Source organism: Hyperoodon ampullatus (assembly GCF_949752795.1).
Source record: "Hyperoodon ampullatus genome assembly, chromosome: 5".
Classification (NCBI taxonomy): domain Eukaryota; kingdom Metazoa; phylum Chordata; class Mammalia; order Artiodactyla; family Ziphiidae; genus Hyperoodon; species Hyperoodon ampullatus.
The window spans coordinates 111,868,020-111,888,163 of record NC_136918.1 but is presented as its reverse complement, the minus strand read 5'-3'; the positions used below and the strand labels follow the sequence as shown (position 1 = coordinate 111,888,163).

The following is a 20,144-nucleotide window of genomic DNA, read 5'->3' as shown; positions in this document are numbered from 1 at the left end:
TTACCTGATGAATTTCTCTTTATCATGGAATTTTATAAATTAAATACTGTGTCTTGATGTTAATTGTGTTATCTCAATTTTTTTCTGGTATATTATGTATTCTTTTGCTGTGAACTTACAGTATTTGTTTCTTCTTTAATTAATTTTTTTATCCATTTGATACATATTAGTGTATACATGTCAATCCCAATCTCCCAATTCATCACACCAGAGCACCCCCACCACTTTCCCATCTTGGTGTCCATACATTTGTTCTCTGCATCTGTTTCTCAATTTCTGCCCTGCAAACCAGTTCATCTGTACCATTTTTCAAGGTTCCACATATATGCATTACTAAACGATATTTGTTTTTCTCTTTCTGACTTACTTCACTCTGTATGACACTCTCTAGACCTATCCACGTCTCGACAAATGACCCAATTTCGTTCCTTTTTATGGCTGAGTAATAGTCCATTGCATATATGTGCCACATCTTCTTTACCCATTTGTCTGTTGATGGGCATTTAGGTTGCTTCCATGACCTGGCTATTGTAAATAGTGTTGCAATGAACACTGGGGTGCATGTGTCTTTTTGAATTATGGTTTTCTCTGGGTATATGCTCAGTAGTGGGATTGCTGGGTCATATGGTAATTCTATTTTTTGTTTTTTAAGGAACCTCCATACTGTTCTCCATAGTGGTTATATCAATTTCCATTCCCACCAACAGTGCAAGAGGGTTCCCTTTTCTCCACACCCCCTCCAGCATTTGTTGTTTGTAAATTTTCTGATGATGCCCATTCTAACTGGTGTGAGGTGATACCTCATTGTAGTTTTGATTTGCATTTCTCTAATAATTAGTGATTTTGAATAGCTTTTCATGAACTTCTTGGCCATCTGTATGTCTTCTGTGGAGAAATGTCTATTTAGGTCTTCTGCCCATTTTTGGATTGGGTTGTTTGTTTTTTTAATGTTGAGCTTCATAAGCTGTTTATATATTTTGGAGATTAATCCTTTGTCCATTGATTTGTTTGCAAATATTTTCTCCCATTCTGAGGGTTGTCTTTTTGTCTTGTTTATAGTTTCATTTGTTGTGCAAAAGCTTTGAAGTTTCATTAGGTCCCATTTGTTTATTTTTGTTTTTATTTCCATTACTCTAGGAGGTGGATCAAAAAAGATCTTGATGTGATTTACATCAAAGAGTGTTCTTCCTATGTTTTCCTCTAAGAGTTACATAGTGTCCGGTCTTATATTTAGGTCTCTAATCGATTTTGAGTTTATTTTTGTGTATGCGGTTAGGGAGTGTTCTGATTTCATTCTTTTACATGGAGCTGTCCAGTTTTCCCAGCATCACTTATTGAAGAGACTGTCTTTTCTCCATTGTATATCCTTGCCTCCTTTGCCATAGATTAGTTGACCATAGGTGCGTGGGTTTATCTCTGGGCTTTCCATCCCATTCCATTAATCTATATTTCTGTTTTTGTGCCAGTATCATATTGTCTTGATTACTGTAGCTTTGTAGTATAGTCTGAAGTCAGGGAGCCTGATTGCTCCAGCTCCAGTTTTTTTCCCTAAAGACTGCTTTGGCTACCTCGGGTCTTTTTTGTCTCCAAACAAATTTTAAGATTTTTTGTTTTAGTTCTGTAAAAAATGCCATTGGTAATTTGATAGGGATTGCATGGAATCTGTAGATTGCTTTGGTAGTATAGTCATTTTCACAATATTGATTCTTCCAAACCAAGAACATGGTATATGTCTACAACTGTTTGTTTCATCTTTAATTTCCTTCATCAGTGTCTTAGTTTTCTGCATAGAGGTCTTTTGTCTCCTTAGGTAGGTTTATTCCTAGGTATTTTATTCTTTTTATTGCAATGGCAAATGGTACTGTTTCCTTAATTTCTCTTTCACATTTTTCATTATTAGTGTATAGGAATGCAAGGGATTTCTGCATTGATTTTGTATCCTGCAACTTTACCAAATTCATTGATTAGGTCTAGTAGTTTTCTGGTGGCATCTTTAGGATTCTCTATGTATAGTATCATGTCATCAGCAAACAGTGACAGTTTTACTTCTTCTTTTCCATTTTGTATTCCTTTTATTTCTTTTTCTTCCCTGAATGCCATGGCTCAGACTTCTAAAACTATGTTGAATAATAGTGGTGAGAGTGGACATCCTTGTCTAGTTCCTGATCTTAGAGGAAATGCTTTCAGTTTTTCAGCATTGAGAATGATGTTTGCTGTGGGTTTGTCATATATGGCCTTTACTATGTTGAGATAGGTTCCCTCTATGACCACTTTCTGGAGAATTTTTATCATAAATGCATGTTGAATTTTGTCAAAAGCTTTTTCTGCATCTATTGAGATGATCATAAGGTTTTTCTTCTTTAATTTGTTAATATGGTGTATCACATTGATTGATTTGCATATATTGAAGAATCCTAGCATCCCTGGGATAATTCCCACTTGGTCATGGTGTATGATCATTTTAATGTGCTGTTGGATTCTGTCTGCTAGTATTTTGTTGAGGATTTTTGCATATATATTCATCAGTGATATTGGTCTGTAATTTTCTTTTTTTGCAGTACCTTTGTCTGGTTTTGGTACAAGGGTGATGGTGGCCTCATAGAATGAGTTTGGGAGTGTTATTTCCTCTGCAATTTTTTGGAAGAGTTCGAGAAGGATGGATGTTAGCTCTTCTCTACATGTTTGGTAGAATTCACTTGTGAAGCCATCTGGTCCTGGACTTTTGTTTCCTGTAAGATATTTAATCACAGTTTCAATTTCATTACTTGTGGTTGGTCTGTTCATATTTTCTATTTCTTCCTGGTTGAATCTTGGAAGGTTATACCTTTCTAAGAATTTGTCCATTTCTTCCAGGTTGTCCATTTTATTGGCAAAGAGTTGCTTGTAGTAGTCTCTTAGGATGCTTTGTATTTCTGTGGTGTCTGTTGTAACTTGTCCTTTTTCATTTATAATTTTAATGATTTGAGTCTTCCCCCTCTTTTTCTTGATGAGTCTGGCTAATGGTTTATCAATTTTGTTTATCTTCTCAAAGAACCATCTTTTAGTTTTATTGATCCTTGCTATTGTTTTCTGTTTCTATTTCATTTATTTCTGCTCTGATCTTTATGATTTCTTTCCTTCTGCTAACTTTGAGTTTTGTTTGTTCTTCTTTCTCTAGTTCCTTTAGGTGTAAGGTTAGATTGTTTATTTGAGATGTTTGTTGTTTTTTGAGGTAGAACTGTATTGCTATAAACTTCCCTCTAAGAACTGCTTTTGCTACATCCCATAGGTTTGGGATCATCGTGTTTTCATTGTCTTTTGTCTCTAGGTATTTTCTGATTTCCTCTTTGACTACTTCAGTGATCTCTTGGCTATTTAGTAACATATTGTTTAGCCTCCATGTGTTTGTGTTTTTTATATTTTTTTCCCTTTAATTCATTTCTAATCTCATAGTGTTGTGGAAAGAAAAGAGGCTTGATATGATTTCAATTTTCTTAAATTTACTGAGGCTTCATTTGTGACCCAAGATGTAATCTATCATGGAGAATGTTCCATGCACACTTGAGAAGAAAGTGTAATCTGCTGTTTGGGGATGGAATATTCTATAAATATCAATTAAATCTATCTGGTCTATTGTGTCATTTAAAGCTAGTGTTTCCTTAATAATTTTATGTTTGAATGATCTGTCCATTGGTATTGAGGTGTTAAAGTCCCCCACTATGATTGTGCTACTGTGGATTTCCTCTTTTATAGCTGTTAGCAGTTGCCTTATGTATTGAGGTGCTCGTATGTTGGGTGCATATACATTTATAATTATTATATCTTCTTCTTGGATTGATTCCTTGATCATTATGTAGTGTCCTTCCTTGTCTCTTGTAACATTCTTTATTTTAAAGTGTATTTTATCTGATATGAGTATTGCTACTGCAGATTTCTTTTGATTTCCATTTGCATGGAATATCTCTTTCCATCCCCTCACTTTCATTCTGTATGTGCCCCTAGGTCTGAAGTGGGTACTTGTAGACAGCATATATATGGGTCTTGTTTTTGTGTCCATTCAGCGAGCCTGTGTCTTTTGGTGGGAGCATTTAATCCATTCATGTTTAAGGTAATTATTGATATGTATGTTCCTATTACCATTTACTTAATTGTTTTGGGTTTGTTTTTGTAGGTCCTTTTCTTTTCTTGTGCTTCCCACTTACAGAAGATTTTTTAGCATTTGTTGTAGAGCCGGTTTGGTGGTGCTGAATTCTCTTAACTTTTGCTTGTCTGTAAATCTTTTGATTTCTCCATCGAATCTCAATGAGATCCTTGCTGACTAGAGTAATCTTGGTTGTAGGTTCTTCCCTTTCATCACTTTAAATATGCCATGTCATTCCCTTCTGACTTGTAAAGTTTCTGCTGAGAAATCAGCTGTTAACCTTATAGGAGTTTCCTTGTATGTTATTTGTCATTTTTCCCTTGCTGCTTTCAATCATTTTTCTTTGTCTTTAATTTTTGCGAATTTGATTACCATGTGTCTCAGTGTGTTTTTCCTTGGGTTTCTCTTGTATGGGATTCTCTGCACCTCCTGGACTTGTGTGGCTATTTCCTTTCCCATGTTAGCTACATTTTCAACTATAACCACTTCAAATATTTTCTCGGGTCCATTCCCTCTGTCTTCCCCTTCTGGGACACCTATAATGCGAATGTTGTTGCGTTTACTATTGTCCCAGAGGTCTCTTAGGCTGTCTTCGTGTCTTTTCATTCTTTTTTCTTTATTCTGTTCTGCAGCAGTGAATTCGACCATTCTGTCTTCCAGGTCACTTATCCAATCTTCTGCCTCAGTGATTCTGCTATTGATTCCTTCTAGTGTATTTTTCATTTCAGTTATCGTATGGTTCATCTCTGTTTGTTTGTTCTTTAATTCTTCTAGGTCTTTGTTAAACATTTCTTGCATCTTCTCGATCTTTGCCTCCATTCTTTTTCCAAGGTCCTGGATCATCTTCAGAATTCAGAATTCAGAATTCAGAATTATTCTGAATTCTTTTTCTGGAAGGTTGCCTATCTCCATTTCATTTAGTTGTTTTTCTGGGGTTTTATCTTGTTCCTTCATCTGGTACATAGCCCTCTGCCTTTTCATCTTGTCTATCTTTCTGTGAATGTGGTTTTTGTTACACAGGCTGCAGGATTGCAGTTCTTCTTGCTTCTGCTGTCTGCCCTCTGGTGGATTAGGCTATCTAAGAGGCTTCTGCACGTTTCCTGATGGGAGGGACTGGTGGTGGGTAGAGCTGGTTGTTGTTCTGGTGGGCAGAATTCAATAAAACTTTAATCCCCTTGTCTGCTAATGGGTGGGGCTGGGTTCCTTCCCTGTTGTTTGTTTGGCCTGAGGTGACCCAACTCTGGAGGCTACTCGGGCTTTTTGGTGGGGCTAATGGTGGACTCTGGGAGGGCTCACACCAAGGAGTACTTCCCAGAACTTCTGTTGCCAGTGTCCTTGTCCTCATGGTGAGCCACAGCCACACCCTGTCTCTGCAGGAGACCCTCCAACACTAGCAGGTAGGTCTGATTCTGTCTCCTATGGAGTCACTGTTCCTTCCTCTGGGTTCCGATGCGCACACTACTTTGTGTGTGCCCTCCAAGAGTGGAGTCTCTGTTTCCCCCAGTCCTGTCAAAGTCCTCTAGTCAAATCTTGCTATCCTTCAAAGTCTGATTTTCTACAAATTCTTCCTCCCATTGCTAGACCCCCAGGTTGGGAAGCCTGATGTGGGGATCAAAACCTTCACTCCAGCTGGTGGACTTCTATAGTGTAAGTTTTCTCCAGCTTGTGATTCATCCACCCAGCAGTTATGGGATTTGATTTTATTGGGATTGCACCCCTCCTACCGTCTCATTGTGGCTTCTCCTTTGTCTTTGGATGTGGGGTATATTTTTTCCTGAGTTCCAGTGTCTTCCTGTCGATGATTGTTCAGCAGTTAGTTGTGATTCCAGTGTTCTCGCAAGACAGAGTGGGAGCATGTCCTTCTACTACACCATCTTGAAGAATGTCTACTGTCTCAGTATTTATTCTTATCCTCATCTCAAAGTGGGAAAGCATGCTAAGTAACTCAGAATGTTTTTCTTTACCATTTCTTGGGCTCTGTACCCATAAAAAGCATATCCCATATCCATGGATTTCAGTTCACTTCACCAACTCCACAATTCCTTGGAAAATACCTAGCCCTCAGCACAGCGAGGTTCTGCAGGGGCATGTAGGTGTTTTAATCTAGGAGAGGATCTTTTTGAATTTTGTCTTGCTTGCCTTTTTCATCCCCTAAGTCAGCTTCTCTCCAAAGTGGAAGGTATCAATGAAACCTGTCATGTCTTATAGATTCAACTTCTTCCCTAGGAATGTTTCATGTGGGCAGCATCTTGACTGAGAGCAGTTAACAGCACACTTTGAATATAGCATCTTTCCTTGGCAGCCACTTTTTGGTTTATACTCTAACGTCAATTTTTTAGATTGGTTGTTGCCAGTAAATATTTGGTCATAAAAAAAATAATAATTATTCTCCATGTTATCTATTGAAGGATTAGGATTCTGTGATCCCACTTCTCTGTACAACTTTTAAACTGAAGATCTTTGATCCATATTTTTAATTACAGATTAATTTACAATTTAGTTTTAACTGAGCACATCTATATTTAAAATATACATATTTTCTTCAATGTTTAATATGCAAAGGAACCCATACAATAACAAAGGTTCTCATTTATTATTTTTGTTATTTTTCTTTACAACTGCTGTCATGTTCACATCGTGAGGGTGCTGTAATAAATGGTATCCTTAAAAAACATTTTTAAAAGAATGCTACATATTAAAGAGAGCATATTATTAAGTTGATATATTTCAAAGGAAATCATTTTATTTTATTTACTTATAAAATGTATTTGACCCAATCTCTTGCCAAAAAGGGATCAGAAGTGATCAGAGAAAAGACATACACAATGGAGCTAATAAAAATCAATCCAACAATAATGGTTACTGCAGTGACATAACTGAACCCTAAGCCTGGTTGTAATCTTCCAGTAAAAAATAAAATAAAATCATTAGTTACATCTGTAATGTATCAGGCTACCTACCTATTCCATGGTGATGATAGAGCATGGATGTAACACCATCAAAACGAAATCCATCAAATCCATATTCTTCCAACCACCACCTTATGTTTGACAGAAGAAATCTTAAAACTTCCCAGCTAAAATAGTAGATAGATATATATTTAAGCATAATGTATATAGTAATTCTCCTTAATTCTTATACATCCTTTGCTAAGAGTAATAATTAAAATCAAAATCTCTCTCTTAGGAATCACGATGTTCAAAGAAATATATCACATAAACAACAGAAAACTACTAAGATTTACCTCATTTATTTGATGAAATTCATTCTAAAAGGAAAATTTGTTAAATTTCTTTAGCTGCAAAATCACTCAATATCTGAGAAAAACCTAAGGAAAAAATGTGTCAGTCTGGTGCAAAGTGCAGGGACTCTGTCTTGTTCAATGCAAACATACAGTGATTACTACACAGTACTGGTTACTAAAAAAAAAAAAAAAAAACAGAAAAACAGAAAAACAAAAAACCACAAAGCCTGTCACTTATCTCTGAATTTTCATCACGATTTTTCATGTAATATAACCACAGTCACATAGTTTCTCCTTTTAGAAAATATAATTTCATTATCAATAGAAAACTGCTTTCAGCCTTCAGTGTTTGCTTAAAATATCTCCTTATTCTACAGTTTAAAACAGACATAGTTTAGAATAAAAAGTAAAGAAAAAAAGAGTTTTAAAATCAACCATATGATAAGCAGTATTATATTTACTGGACTTGTTTTGTGAGGGTAAAAGAAGAAGACCTAATTACTAGAATATACATGTTTAATAAAGTAAAAACTTCTACAAGTTAAAGAGTCCTATATCCATAAAAACAGAAAGAAAACAAATAACTGTTATAACTCAATTAAAAACACCACATGAAACAAGGCTATTTTGGACAATTGAAAAGAGGGCATCATCAATTAGTATTTTTTTTTTTTTTTAGTCATACAGTTATGGTTGAGTTCTCTATCTCATTATAACTACGGTCTTAAGCCTTTAATACCTCATTTAGTTTAATGACAAAGCAGTAATAGTGTACACAATTCCTTAACCCATTTAAAATTTATGGAATTTTTTTAACCTTCTATATATTAAAGAGCAATCTGACCTAAGTGGAGATTAAGTCATCACAATCAACTCCAGGATTGTAAATCAAAACTTTGGGGCAAGATGAGTATCGGTGGTAATTAACTGCTTTAAATAAGTTACTTTGAGTTTTGAAAACTTACTCAAAGTTAAGAAATGAAAAAAAACCCAGAAATCCAAGCAATCCAGTAGATATGAAAGGGAGCCAGGAGGTTCTGGATTGTTAGGTCCAAGCCATGATGAAGGTAGAATATACCAATGTTTCTATTAATGCATGTTCATTTAGGGTTTAAAGAGAAAAATTTGTGCTTAACAAAAAGAAATGAATAGATCAAAATTGCTCTATTTTATACAGCAATTTCTAATATCTATACTATTTTTGAAGTATCTTTAAAATTAATAAACTTTATTTTTTAGAGTAGTTTTGGGTTCACTGGAAAATTTAAAGGAAGCATGTCTATATTTTTTTAACAAGGTTGCTATATGAATATTTCAGAAAGAATAAATTTGCATATCAATAATCCTTTCTAAACAATATTTTGAAAAGGTCATACTTTTCTCATTTGTCCATTTGATTGGTAATGTATATTTTACTTCTGAAAGGCAAACTGAAAGTTATTTTTAGCCCCAAATACCTCAGAGTAGGAACAAAACCTGTTTAAAAACTAAATATCTTGGGTAGATGTATGAAGATACGAATATGTAAACCAGAGTTCACAGACTGTCCCTGGGCCTGATCTGACATGTATTACTGTTTTGTTTATCTTGCAGAAGGCAGTAGACCCTTGGACAACACAGGTTCGAACTGCACAGGTCCACTTATATTTTTTTTTTTCAATAAATATACAGTCATCCCTCCATATTCTTGGATTAGCATCCTTGGATACAGAGTGACTACAGTATTCATTATACTATGCCATTTTATATGGACTTGAGCATCTGTGGATTTTGGTATATGGTGGGGCTCCTGGAACCAATCTTCTGCAGATGTTGAGGGACAACTGTACTTTCAATTTTTCAGTTTGAATTTCTGAAGATGGAACATGTATTTTCTGGTTCCTCCCAGTACCTGCAATGCCACATTTTCATACCAACCCTACTGACTCACTTACATCTCCATCTTGGGCTGGTGGACATTTACTGTCAATTTCTAACATAAATATTATACATTTATGTTAGACAGGTAAACACATTCAAATGTGAAAACTGCATCCTAATATCTACAGAGATAAAGTAAGAGAAAAGAAGAAAAAAAGCCAATGATACTGCAATTCAATAAAAAGCAGAAAAGGAGGTGATGTGAATCTAATAATTAAAAAGAAAGTACTGCTCAATATCACATACTTGATTAAGGGCAGAGTTACTAAATGTCCTACTGATTCCTGTTATTACAATATTTAATCTATCTTCTTCTTGACCAAAAGGAGTTATAAAACTATATTTAACATACTTGGGTGTAACTATGTGAGTAGACAGATTCTTGGTATGAGTAAATAGAAAAAGAATTTCCTGTGATAATCAGAAAAGAAACAATAATGAAAACGGAGCATATAATTTAAAAGTTCAAATGGGCTAAAAAAATACTAAATTCTATCCTATGGACCTCTAAAATTCTCTTAACCTGAAACAAAGTCTAAACAACATAAAAATTCTTTAAAAAAAATCACCACAAGGGCTTCCTTGGTGGCGCAGTGGTTGAGAGTCCGCCTGCCGATGCAGGGGACCCGGGTTTGTGCCCTGGTTCGGGAAGATCCCACATGCCGTGGAGCGGTTGGGCCCGTGAGCCATGGCCGCTGAGCCTGCACGTCTGGAGCCTGTGCTCCACAAGGGGAAAGACCACAACAGTGAGAGGCCCGTGTACCGAAAAAAAAAAAATCACCACAAGATTAAACAGATAGAAACAAATCAAATTTGTAGTGCTTACAAAATAATCCATTTTATTATATTTTATGAATATGTAAATCATGAATAAAACTTAAACAAAAGTGTAGTCTGTGGACATAGAACAGAGATTCAGTTGACCCTTGAACAATATGGGTTTGAACAGTGTGGGTACACTAATATGTGGATATTTTTCGATAAATATAGTACCTGTATTTTCATTTTACATATCTTTAAATTAGCGAACTGTGGGGAAAAGTTTGTGTTCAATTAGAGATCACAATATGTGGAATCAAAAGAACTATAGTTTGAGTCCTGATTCTAATCCAAACTGTTTCAGCTTGAGTGAGTGATTTATCAATTACTTTGTTTTTGAGGCAGAGATAGCAGATGTGGATTTCAACTGAGCAGGGGTAGGTGCATCTAAACCCCAAGTTGTTCAACGGTCAATTGGACACAAAATTTTACAGGGGAGTAAACTATCTAGAATGAAAATAGTAAAGAAACAAACTCTAGAACATTTTGTTTTTTAACAAAATCTTGGGAAATACATTCAGGAAAAAAATCAGATCTAAAATTTTCAAGTTAGTAGCAGCAAATAGAAAGCAAAAGTTAAAAGTATTAATTCTCTGGTTATACATATTTTCTAAAACTAGATTATTTTAAAAAGTTAGTAAAAAAATTGATCTTATAAAGGTAACATTTTATAAATAAATAGCCTTTGTTGTTCAAGAAAAAATAAACTACCAGTGCAGGAAATAGGGGGAAAGACAGACTCATAATTATGTTCCCAATATTTCTGTAGTCCAAATTTTCTCTTATCATCTTAGCATGATAAATCCAGACAGATAAATTCACTCTATAAACTCAGTGTCCTAATAAAACGAACTTAAAGGACATGTTGCTTGCACTCAGATCACAAAAATTGGGGCTTGCAAGACCTAACAAGACAGAGAACCAGGAAGACTGAGGTCTGAGTCCCTAAATAACCAGACCGTACACGTGAGTAATTGCATGGACACAATCCAGAACTCAAAAGTTGAAAAAGAGCAGGTTTTAGAGGGTTTACAGTATCACTGGAATAAAGATGTAGCTTTCTTTTTTTTTTCTTACACTATGTAAACATCTAACTTAATGTTAACAATGTATTTAATTATTATATAAATATATTTATCCCAGGTCACTGAAGTTAAATTACAAGAGGAAAGATGTGCCGGGAGTCCTCCAGACAACATCCAGATTTAGTGATTCATTAGGAGACCTACAGGAGTAAGCATATAGTCATGCTCATGGCTATGATTTATTACATACAGTAAAAGGATCAAAAGCAAAATCGGCAAAGAAAAAGGTGCATGGGGCAAAGTTCAAAGGAGTCTAGGTGTAAACTTCCAAGAGTCACCCTCTCCTGATAGAGTCACACTTAATTCCTCTGACAACAAACTGTCACAATACTTGTGAAATGTCATCTACCAGGGAAGCTCATGAGAGACTCAGTTCTCAGCAGTTTTACTGGGGGCTGGTGAAATCTTAAATATATGTTAAAAATCTAAATCTAAAGGACCTCCAGCTGAGGTACTGTTATGCACCCTACTTTTCAGCAGTGACGTACGTGTAGGATGCAATTATCAAGCTTACACATGAATGAAATCGTTCACTGAATCTAAGCTTTGCCTTTTAAATAGAACACCAGAACAAACTTAAGGAATATATACCAGTGAAAATATAGATTTCTGAAAGACATCTATTACTAATCCTACTATTGTAAATTTCAAATTCAGCACCCATAAATTGCATTTTTCCTTCTTTGAGGGCTGAGAAGAAGAGTTAGGATATATTCCAAATTATGACTGAATTACAAATATTACTCAATGTGCTCTGTAGAAATAAATGAACTGAATCATCTCAATTGAACGGTTTGCCTTGAGTCAAAGTAGGAAAACGTCTGGCAAAGGGTACAATAGAAAAGGCAATTTACTTTTTCTACTTCAAAATGTCATCAGACAGCCCATGACACAGTTAATATATCCAGTTGATCAGAGTTCCATAAAAATATAAAACAGAATTTAAGAGTACAGTTTTACTTTGGTGTGTTACAGCAGACAAGGTGGGGCTTTGATTTTAAGATTATTCCATTGACAAAAGGCTTTTAAAGTCTGTCCTTAAAAACCACAAAGTAGCCTAGTTTCCAAACAATTGGAAGAATTTGACGCTAACAAATATATACTTAGGAGCCAGCTTGAATGTATTTGAGAAATAACCTATTTTAGTTATTAGCTTTCTATCTTAAACCAATTAACACATAAATTAGAAACAAATACTATGTCATATATACTGCCTGAGATCGATTGATTAGCTTACTCATATATTTTATGAAGCAAAAACAAAATCCCTAAAGTGCAGAAAAAGATAATGAAATGCGCTGACTTTCCTGTGAATCATAAACCACTAAAAATATTTAAATCACAGGTGTCTGATATAGAAACTGAATATGTCAATGAAAAATATATACATGTAAGGATTTCTGGCAATCAAAATAATTAGTCTAATTGGTTTGGATGTCTGAAATATTCAACCTGTAATCAAGTAATGACGATTTATTAAGACAATTTTGTCACACAGATAATTCCAATATTAAGGTTTTTAGGAAATATCCCTAAAATCAAAAACTGTTGATTTGTCTCACATTCTGCCAATGAACTTTATAATGAAATAAAACATAGTCAAATTTTCTTGGCAAGCAAGTATAATCAGATGTAACCACACTTATTAGATGAAGTTACATTTTGTAATTCAAAACTATTTGCCTAATGTATTTATCTGTGGCCCTGAATAACTTCTAGAATTTTCAAAATCAGCCACTTAGTCCACTGGATGTTACTAACCCCACTAATATTGCATACAAATAAATTGGAGATATTTTTAAGCAGTGGCCAAATATCAAAATATGAAGAAAAATTATATATTCCTCTTAGGTATTACAGAGTCTTTGAAGCTGAATGGCTATTAAAACGTACATCATAAAACCATAAAGCAAAAGTTACATGTTTTGATCTGGGTATTTCAACTGAGGCAGCAGATTAACCTTAAACAAAGAAAGTACTTTGAGACTTTTTCTTTTACAGAAAAATATGGCATGTAAAATAGAAGGATAGAGTCTTGAATCACAATCAAAATAACATTTATTTTTAAAGGAAGATACTCTTTTTAAAGGAAAATAACATTTTTTTTAAAGGAAGATACTGAAAAGCAGGTAATATCTTACTAGGTACTCTATTTTTAAAAATAAAAAAAACCTCATCTATCAGTATAATTTTAATATAACTAGTCAATAAAGGGAAAATGCTATATTTTTGCTTTTTACTTTGTCAACAGAAATTATACTGTCAGTCAACTGGAATTGATTGAGAAAAATTTTAAACATCAAAAAGTGCTAAAAGTACTTATTCATATCTCGTACAACATAATAGTGTCATCTATAACAAAATGTATCTAGGTCTTTAGACAGAATTATATTGAGGCTACTGTATATATTAATTTCAAACAAAATTAGGTAGCAAGAAGCACACAACTCTAATGAGACAAAGTATTAATTCAACTACTAAAAATCTGTAATAATATAAATTTCAGAAATGGGTTTTTATTATAAAATATGATTTTGAAGTTTTCTTTTCAATATCATGTTATTTTTTTTATTTCAACCTGTACAACTTTATATTATTTAAATTAATATACTGTTTAATCATATTATATCCACTGAGCCCTGGTTATCTACATTCATTATTACAATAAAACATTTTCTTCCCCTTAAGGCCTAAATTGTACTTAGCTTATTAAATATTGAATTAAAATTACCTCCATTTATATTATCTGTAAGTCTAATCAGGTATTCTCTAGGAAATAAGTAGGAAAGGATGGCATATTATACTTTCATATGCTAAATGTTTCCAATTATACTTTTACTAAAAAAAAAAAAATACTCGAGAAATTTTCAAGTCTCTCTTTTCTCTAAATTTATATTCTTAACAAGCTTGGTTACCTGCTCAAGTAAGATGAGAAAAATGCAAACTTCGAGGGGAGTGTGTTTGTCCCTGTGTATGTGTGTGCATAGGGGTGGGGAGCGGAGTGGTAAGGGACCAGCAGTGAAAGCAAAAGTGAAAGCTTTTCAGTCTGATACAAAAAAAGAGATAAATCTAAAATAACTAATAACCCACTCTGATAATGATTAATTACCCTGAATGATTAAGAAATTAATAAGTTTTCATACTATTTATTTTTAAATCAGTTTATATTTCTTTGCTTTCTCATAAAGATTGTTACCAAAGGTGATTTTTCAAAGCATTAGAGCTTATCAAATATACTATTAAAATTTGGACAAAACTTCGAAAGATCTTTTTCAAAGTAGAGGGCACAAAAAAGCTGAGCATCTCAAGGTCCAGAAAGCAGAAAGCCAAGCTAAATCATCCTTTATAATGAAACATAGGGGAGGTATTCTATGAAACTTATTACATATCTCATCTGAACAAGGCATTGCTCTTCTACAGAACAAATCACCATAGGTTAGTTAATTACATATACATACATACAGGTACACAGATACACATCCATCTTTTCCAAACAAGGTTAAAAATTCAACCTTACCTATAGAATGAAAATAATTATTGCCCCAGATCAAAACTGACAGTGACTTAAACATATATAGATATACATTATTGGCAAATATTAAACTATAATTGTTAATCAGATTTTAAAAGCTTATTTTAATGGTAAAAGTTTGGAAACAACTATTTACATATTTCTCATTTTTCAATCTTTCTCTTCTGATTGATTTATTTCTAATAGATTAACTTGATATTTAAGTGAACTATTATAATATTTCTGTTGTAGAAAAATAGCTCATAAACTTGATAATTTTCCATCACTGTATTAAAATTTGTAATTAGATATATAATGTTTATTTACTTATATTTAACCAGCTTCATTTCAAAAGACTGACTTGAGGCAACTTAAAGATAAATACATCTAAACAGCATCAAAAATAAATGAGAAAAATACAAGTGAAGGAGAACAAAGATCTGTAGATAAACAAGTATAAAGCATCTGGGAATTAATTTTCTTTTCTAGTCCAAAATAATTATGATTTTATAGACTATATTGACTACAAGAGGATTTTCCTTGACTATCACCCCTAAATAATGAATATTTTAAGACAACATTCAAGAAAAATACTATTATAGCTTATATAAAGTTATAGATATTTAGAATACTAAGGAAGTTGCAATGCAACAATGTACTCTGAGACCAAAGATGGATAAGCACTCTGGGGAGGAGATGAGTTGGGGAATACCAGTTGCATAGGGATAGAGATAAGGCAAGGGTAAAAAGAAGCACCTAGTTCTTCAGAAAATGGTATGTGCATGGCTGTGTGTGCTTGTGTGTGTGTGTTCTGGGGGTGGGAAATTGAGGAAAACTGTATGCGAAGCTGCTATTAAGCTGCTATTAATCATATTTAAATTTCAACTATCACTCCTTCAGCAGTTTTCAAATTTGCACTTATTTGTTAAATAAGATATAGCTCTTTAATGTCTATTTGTACACGTTCCTACAAACAAAGGGAATTAGCATTTAGCAGCCTGGCTAGAATAGAACAGAATGGAGAATATAGGTGTTATATAGAAAAGAAAAAGAAATTCAAATTCATTGAATGTCTACTGGCTTCTAGAACTCACATATTACACAGTCTCACTTAACAAGGCTGTAATATCAAGTGTGTTTCATGGTTGGAGAATCCGAGATTTTAAAAAGTTAAAATGTTCAGGGTCACCCAGCTAATAAGTACAGGTGGAACTCAACCATTTGAGTCCAAAACCTCAACCCTTAAGTATAATTGGATAGTGCTACATTCAGCATGACCATGTATAAATTAATTTTTGTTTTGGGCAATTTCCTTGGTACAATAATTTTTTTTTTTTTTTGCAGTACGCGGGCCTCTCACTGTTGTGGCCTCTCCCATTGCAGAGCACAGGCTCCGGACACGCAGGCTCAGCGGCCATGGTTCACGGGCCCAGCCGCTCCGTGGCATATGGGATCCTCCCGGGGCACGAAACCACGCCCCCTGCATCGGCAGGCGGACTCTCAACCACTGAGCCACCAGGGAAGCCCACAATAATTTTTTAAAACCACATACCCATAGCTCCAACATGTGGTAATGTCAATTGTATGAACTTGAGCAAGGTACTTAACATCTCTAAGCCTCAGTTTTCTCAACTGTAAAATGGAAGATAATTTCAGCACACTCCTGAAAGAGGATTAAATAGGATAATGTGTATAATGTGGTTAGCAGTGTTTGATATATAGTAAGGATTGATTAAGGGGGAGCACCTATTGGATAATAAACAGATTTTAAATGTATTTGTTTACATATAAATTAGAATAGACCAATGTGTTATAATACCTATAATTTTTTTCATATTGAAAATAAATCTTCTTAAAGATAAGCATGTTTTGGCTAATATCAAAACAAAATGAGCCTTTTTTTTTTCTAGTTGATTCAGCAGTTGAGTTGTTACACATTCCTTAGAGGATTCCGACTTCCATGGCCACCATCTTGAGCCTTATTTTTTAATTCTGCATTTATTTTTTCTGGAGCAGTGTGGTGTTTACTTATTGGTGCATTCAACAAATATTTCTTGAGTACCTGCTTTGTGCCAGGCTCAATGCTAGGTTCTGGGGTTATAGTCATGAATAGAAAACATACAACACCCATTTTCATGGAGCTTAGAGACTAATGGGAGAGACACACATTTTATCAATAATAACAAAAATGCATTTAATTATAATAGTGATTAATAACACAAAGAATAGTATGGTAGTATGACACTATAATGAGAAAGGATCTGTTAACCTAGTATGGAAAATATGAAGCTAGGCTATTCAAAAAAGTGATATTAAAGGTGGAGGTCTACAGGATAAATTGGACAATATATCACTCAAACTTATTGGAAATCACCATAAATTTAATTCAGAAAAGCTGTCAATCCATTTCTGACAGGCATAGCAAGAATACCTTTGTATTACATACTATCAGTTCTATAGTGTAATCTTTAACATGTGACCTCCTTTAAAAATCAATTCTAATACAGTCAACACAATCAGATTTTGTGGAAAGCTATTTATTAAATTAGTCATCAAATAAACAGGTGAGAGCACGAAAAAATAAGAGATGAACATTTTTTATGTGATAATTTTGTGTGGTTGAACCTCTCATATAATACTCAGCTATTCACTTCTGAAATGTTTGAATCGCATTTCTCCAGGATTTTCCTACTTTATTTATTTATTTGTTTGTTTGTTTATTTATTTATTTAGCTTGGTCAATAAGTTTATTATTGTCTTTATCTGAAAAACCTTCATAGAAAATTGTGGTTTGGTTTATCAGCTTCCAGAGGCTCACTCCTGAGCTCTGAGGAAGCTTGCCTTCTTCTGAGCTACTCCATCTTTCTTCTGGGCATTTGACATTCTGAGATGGTTCTACTTCTTCTTTTAACCTTCTTTCTTGGGCTTCTTCTCATAGACTGGATTCTCTCCTACAGCAGCATGAGCTTTCTTATAATCTCCTCCATCGTGTCTAGAGTCACACTGTTCTTTATGTATTGAGAGAATTATTTCCTGGAAGCATCTTCACCTTCTTCAATCAGGTAACACAGACAATCTGCAATGTTCTGACCCATGACATGCTTCTAGTGTACTTCTGCAATGGATTCCTTGCTTTCTGAATCATAACCAGAGTCTTTTTTACTGTGAGGGACAGACAAGCCTCCATCCACAGCTTTCAAGTAATAGTTCCGGCAAGCCCTGCATCCAAACAGCAGGTGAAGGCACCAGGTTGACCATCAGTGCTTTCTGCAATGTATCCATGAGAGTTCATGAACATAAGCTGCACAAACTATCATATCTCCTTCTATATGGAATAAGCAATCTGACAAATGATATCTCTCTCGGTTATACGAACTATCATCCTATATTTGGGTTCCTTGTACTTATTTTTATCCTGGATTACCATGCACTTCTGAGCACAGTCATCAGCTTTAACCTCTTGTCTTCTTCCAAATTTCACTTGGTATCTCTTGAAGTAGGCCTTATTCTTGATAACTTTAATAAACCCCATCCTGCAGAACAGAGACCTGTGCCTACCGCTAGCCACAGACCTGCAGATCAAGCACCTCTGAGGGTGGCAGTGGGGTGGGAGTGGGGAAGTAGCCGCAGCCCAAACTCAGGCACAGTAATTAGCCAGAATTTTTCTCTTTAAAGAGAATAACTTTGGGATAATTTTCTTTCTAGCAAGATACATCTCTGGAAAATTCCCACTTCATGTTATAGCCTCTTTCCCAATTAAGGCTCACACTTTTCTTGAATCCTGCCCCAACTACTGCCCCCTTCAGCTAAGACTTTGCTCTTTCTATCAGTCTTAAGAAGCCATTCCTTTCTTCCCTTGCTCTCTGTGGCTCCTTAATCCCTAAACTAGCTCTGCATATGATCTCTTCTTCTCTTTCCCTTCCTTTTTCTTTTCTAACCTCTTTTTCTCTCTTCCTTTTCTCTCTCATCAGCCTCTCTTCCTTTTAAATTGTCATTCATAAAGCAAAAGTGAAAGCCTATCAAAAAACTAGCTATTGCTTGAAATCATTAAATAAATAAATATATTTACTAATTTTGAAAAAAATAAAGCAAGTGCCTTGGTTTGATGCAATTTACGAGAAAATTATGCCAGACTTCACTTAATGAACATCAAGGAAGCATTTGTAACACACACATACACACAAATAGCACCGAGTTAGGAGTCAAGAAAACTATTCCATTTGATTTTGCAAAAATCAGTATAAGCACATAACCTCTCTGAACCTCAGAGTGATAAGTTTTGACAAGAAGTTACTAGATTATTTGTTCTCCTTCTAACTTAGGATTTAATAAACCTTTTATTAAAGTGAAAGATTAATTCAAGATCAAAAATTTTCTGAGCTTCAGGATACAGAGTAAATAATTTGAATCATTTCACTATATGCTAACATAATCCAGATCTAAAGGTTTATTACATCAAATAATGTGTTTTAGGCAATAATAGAATTCTAGATGATAGGGAAAAATAAACACACATACTAAAAAACAACCATTCAGCCTCCCCCCCAAAAAAAAAACCAAATATAAGAACTACTACCCATTCCTCTCCCGTCCAAACTCTACCTATTACTCAAGTCTTAGCATAAGCTTCACAGAATCTTCCTGACAATTCCTTAATTAGTGTAAAACAAAATAGGAGATAAACTGGGTCATGTAACCAGTCTTCCCAACACAACAATAAATGTCTATGTGGTAGGAATCATGTCCTATACCTTTTTTTAAATTAATTTTAAACAAATTGACCTGAACTGAATTAATAAGGTACATAGAAAGCTAAGAAACTCAAATAAAATCCAACATTAACTCTGAAGCAGTTAAAAAAAAACAAAAAAACCTAGTATACATTACTTAAGAAACTGTGTTTTCAGAGTCATTGAAATAGCAAATGGAAATTAAGAACAAAACTCTTGACTACACTGGCATAAATGTAACTTAAATGTACTTTTGTAGGTACTTCAGACACCTACAAAAGTGGCTATGTAATTAGTATGATGTAGGCATTTAGGAAGATATTTTTACGAAGAAAACTAAATAAGAAATTATTTATTTGGGATGCTCAAATAAGATTATCCTCTTCCTTTTCCCCCACAGTTTACAATCTTTGTTTAGGGGCCTTTTACAACATGTTTACCACTATGAAAAGTAAAATCATTAAACTCTTCACTAATCATATTTCCTTATTAATGCATGAATTTGTTTATTTTAAGTTTTAACACACATGAGCATTCATCTGAACATATACCCTAATTAAAAAAAACATACATATCCAGCCTCTAGTTAGAACAAATTCAGATTGGCCTGCATGTATAGCCTACATTGGAATAAAAATGCTTATGATTAAATATTGAAAATTTCCCCAAATGTTAGATAAATCTCTGGTGACAACAATAAAAGAAAGAAACCACA

The 20,144-nt window shown here is 34.2% G+C and overlaps 1 protein-coding gene and 1 pseudogene across 2 annotated transcripts in view; both read right to left on the bottom strand.

Moving 5' to 3' along the window:
* The window catches only part of GBE1 (1,4-alpha-glucan branching enzyme 1), a gene marked incomplete at both ends in the record, with an annotated part of 293,082 nt that overhangs the window by 79,511 nt on the left and 193,427 nt on the right, over window positions 1–20,144 (bottom strand). Inside the window, one exon of the mRNA XM_079705465.1 lies at window positions 7,081–7,196. Coding sequence (XP_079561591.1) covers window positions 7,081–7,196 — 116 coding nt within the window. The remainder of the gene's footprint in view (window positions 1–7,080; window positions 7,197–20,144) is intronic.
* LOC307053221 (large ribosomal subunit protein uL18-like) lies at window positions 17,514–18,750 on the bottom strand (annotated as a pseudogene). Its single transcript has one exon. The product of its transcript is annotated as a large ribosomal subunit protein uL18-like (transcript).